Genomic DNA, 3,531 nt, shown 5'->3' with positions numbered 1-3,531 from the left:
TTATGACGGCCGCCTCCGCCGTCAACGCGCGGCAGGACACAAAGTCCGAAACCCTGCCGTACAGATGCTTGCTCCCCTTGACAGAGCTGGGCCTAGACATGCACGCGCTCATAGACAGGAACACAACACAACACCTCATCACCACCACTGATCTTCAGAAGCTTTTCCCCCGGGGCAAGGTGCAGCACCGGCACAAGATCGCCTTGAATCGACTAGGCCTAGCGATAAGTGCCCAATGCCCCCAAGCTCCACACACGAAGGCACATGACCCACGTCGCTGGTCGTCCGCGCTGCCTCTGGAAGACAGACGCCTCCGCGAGATCCCCAGTGACCCTCCGTACACCGGCCTCCGGCACAAATCAAGTCTCCCCAACCCGATACTAGCACCATCCCTCGACCCACATGTACGCCGTGACACACCTGTCGTGTGGAGCACGACCACGAAGAAGCCACACCATCCCCGCGCAGAGCCAGACGACATGGAGGGTGACCCACCAGCGCCGCCGAGCCACCCTGCGGAATCAGCCTGCACAGGACGGAAACGCACAAGATCCGTCCACCAGCGGCAACAGGATTTCATCAACAACAATACACGCTGTGACAACAGTAACGTGGGAACAGATAGTGCAGCTATACACAGCGCGCAACTTCGCGACCCAGCCCCGCAATGCACATCCTATATGGAAACGAGACGCGTCATGACAGCTCTGCGAAAAGACACCCGTAGGAGTGTGCCCAACCTAGGGAACCCCCCTGGGCCTATCGTCCAGGGACCGCGACCGCGCCCAAGCCGGCAAACCCGTCGCACTCTAAGCATCGGCATGACCCCGTGACAGGAGAAATCGGTACCCCAAACCCAGTGCTGGTGTACCTTGCAGAAAAGGGACTCGACTGTACGCCAGTAGCGCCACGTAACCCCCGCGCCGGCGCAGGCGCGGGGGCGGCAAGGGCCGGTCCGAACACCGCCGACAGGGACCACGCCGGTGATCCGCCTGCGCCCGAACCGGCCAGAGCGCTACCGGGGGCACCGAAGCCACCAGAGCACCTCACCCCGCAATGGTGGAGACCTCGATGGAAAGTCGCCCGCGATCAAATACTGGAGGACAGGATACCCTGGAAGCCTGGAAAAGGCCAGGCAAAGGACACAACGGGGCAACAACAGATAGTTTATGACCTATACAACGATGTAGAGGACATCGTAGAAGTACTCGCGGGCCCTATCACAAAACGCATCGTCCCCTCAAACGTTAAACCTCCCAAGAAACAGAAAATCGGGGCCGATACGACCGCAACCCACGAACAGTACTACACGGTTCGCTGGAAAGACACTATCACCCCGATATCTATCGTCGGCGCATACACCAGCATGGGATACGTGCCCAGACAGCTATTACCAGTGACAGGTCTTTACGGCACGCGGATCGACCGCCACTTCCGCAGAGCGGTATGGGAACCGTCAGATATCCCCGCCGCACAACTCGGTAGGTTACCCAACGGACCAGCGGCGATGGCGAGGTACGAGCAAACGAGGTCGCAGAGCGTGAACCCCCTCTCGAGATACCCCAAACCCAAGGACAGCAATCTAACGAACCCTCAGAGGCAAGGCCGATGGAACCCGCCCCCCTCGGAGCAGACCCAGCGGGCACGCCTTATTCGAGCAAACACTACCTTTGAGACTGCGCCGTGCAACCCATACATGGACACGCGCCCCACGGGAAATTATCGAATCCAGCTAGGTCTGCTAACCAGAGAGGGCGGCTCGACCGAAGGGAACACGGCCTTCGTCTACGACCCGAGAGGGAAATGTGTGGGCACCCTCACCCTGCAACGCCTGGAGACCCTCAGAATGCGATATCAACACACGATCGACACTTACCCGGAGGTGCACAGAAGCCTGTCCTCCCAGGGCGGCTTCGCCGAGGACGTCGCGCGCCTTCTCCTGCGGTACGGAAAGGACCCCGACGGGCGCGAAACGAAAGGCCCGCCACGGTCGCAGGCGACCATGAGCAGAAAACTGCGCCGTACACTGATTGATGCCCTGCACGCCCTGGATGCCGGCCCAGTCGTCGAAAGGTTCTCATCCCCGCTTAACTGCGGTGAAGAGGTGCAATACTACTTCAGTGTCCACGCAGAAGACCAACTCTTCGGGGCAAACATAGATGCATTCTCTCAGCCATTTACAGGCCTCTCGATAGCACACCCGAACCCTGACCCCACCAGTGTCAAGAAGGCAGTAATGTGGGCAGTCGCAGGCGCATCACACACTATGACATCCGCACTGCCCACCGCCACACTACTCATTGTCCCGCACAGCCGAACTGGCCCCCATACGCAGCTACACAACACACCGTATGTCTTCCAGCTCGCGCGGCTGAGCCGTGGTGAAGCGTGCAAGCTTACCAGCGGGACTGGAACTGACGACCCCACCCCTGACTACAAGGGGGGCCTGGACCTCGTCGTGGTGGCCAACGACACGGCGATCCGAGGACTAAACGCCCGATCCATGAAGGTGCTCCTATCCGAACTCGAAGCGATGGACGCCACCGGCCTCCCCAGAAAACATCTGCGACTGCGGGACATGTCCGCGGGTACTCACTGCGTCGGCACCCAACGACCCTACCCAAACAAAGTCGCTCAGGTCATGCGCAAGATGAATGCCTCAAAGCCGCCCAGACCAAGACCAACCGCCACAGTCCCCCACTCGGACGGACAGATGCTCCAGCAGCGCCTGACAGCAGCTTTTCCCGGACAAGTACCACTCAGGATGGACCCGCACACTATCATCTGGACCGACGGTAGCTGTATTAAATCGGCTGAAAACAACGGCCAGAACAAGTTGGGTGCGGCTGCATACTGTGGACCCACCGGAAAAACGCTGCACATCGACCCAGCGGGCGAAGGATGTACGAATACCATTCAACGGGCAGAGCTGGCAGCAATACGCGTAGCTCTATGAACCCAAAGGGCGGTGAACATCACCTTAACAATTGCCACTGACTCGCAAGCCTCACTGGATCTTATCAAAAGAGCAGTAAACGATCCGAGTAAACTGCATATTTCCAAGCACAAAGCCTTACTAATGGACATCGCCGACCTACTGTACGAATGCGCCCAACAGAACATAACCGTTCACTTCCTGAAAGTGAAATCGCACACAGGCCTTGATGGTAATGACAAAGCTGACAAAGGAGCAACATCTGTCGCACGAGGTGAGAACCCAGCAACATTTACTGAAAAGGCCGACAATGCCCCGTTCGATAAAGTGTTCTGGCTGAAACAACGCGACACTGGTCTTTACGTTAGTGACCTGAACAAAGGCCTTTAAAAGCGTCTCCAGCAAGGTACCTTCGCAGGCTACACCAACGACGCAATACTAACTGAAAAATGGCGTAACACCGCCTCGAAGTTAGACCCCAAATCTAGCAATTCCTTCCTTAGTAACGCAAAGATGCCACACTGGCTCANACTGCAAGTACTGAAAGCTCGATACGGGCTGCTATTNCATGCTAAACTAAAGAAACTTTACGGACG

At 57.6% G+C, this 3,531-nt stretch overlaps 1 protein-coding gene across 1 annotated transcript in view; it reads right to left on the bottom strand.

Moving 5' to 3' along the window:
* The window catches only part of VOLCADRAFT_108619 (uncharacterized protein), a gene marked incomplete at both ends in the record, with an annotated part of 19,021 nt that overhangs the window by 7,932 nt on the left and 7,558 nt on the right, over positions 1-3,531 (bottom strand). Inside the window, 3 exons of the mRNA XM_002959390.1 lie at positions 421-526; positions 1,051-1,121; positions 1,877-1,939. Coding sequence (XP_002959436.1) covers positions 421-526; positions 1,051-1,121; positions 1,877-1,939 — 240 coding nt within the window. The remainder of the gene's footprint in view (positions 1-420; positions 527-1,050; positions 1,122-1,876; positions 1,940-3,531) is intronic.

This window comes from Volvox carteri (genome assembly GCF_000143455.1).
Source record: "Volvox carteri f. nagariensis unplaced genomic scaffold VOLCAscaffold_202, whole genome shotgun sequence".
Lineage (NCBI taxonomy): Eukaryota > Viridiplantae > Chlorophyta > Chlorophyceae > Chlamydomonadales > Volvocaceae > Volvox > Volvox carteri.
The sequence above is the reverse complement of the archived record's forward strand: the minus strand, read 5'-3'. Positions and strand labels throughout refer to the sequence as shown.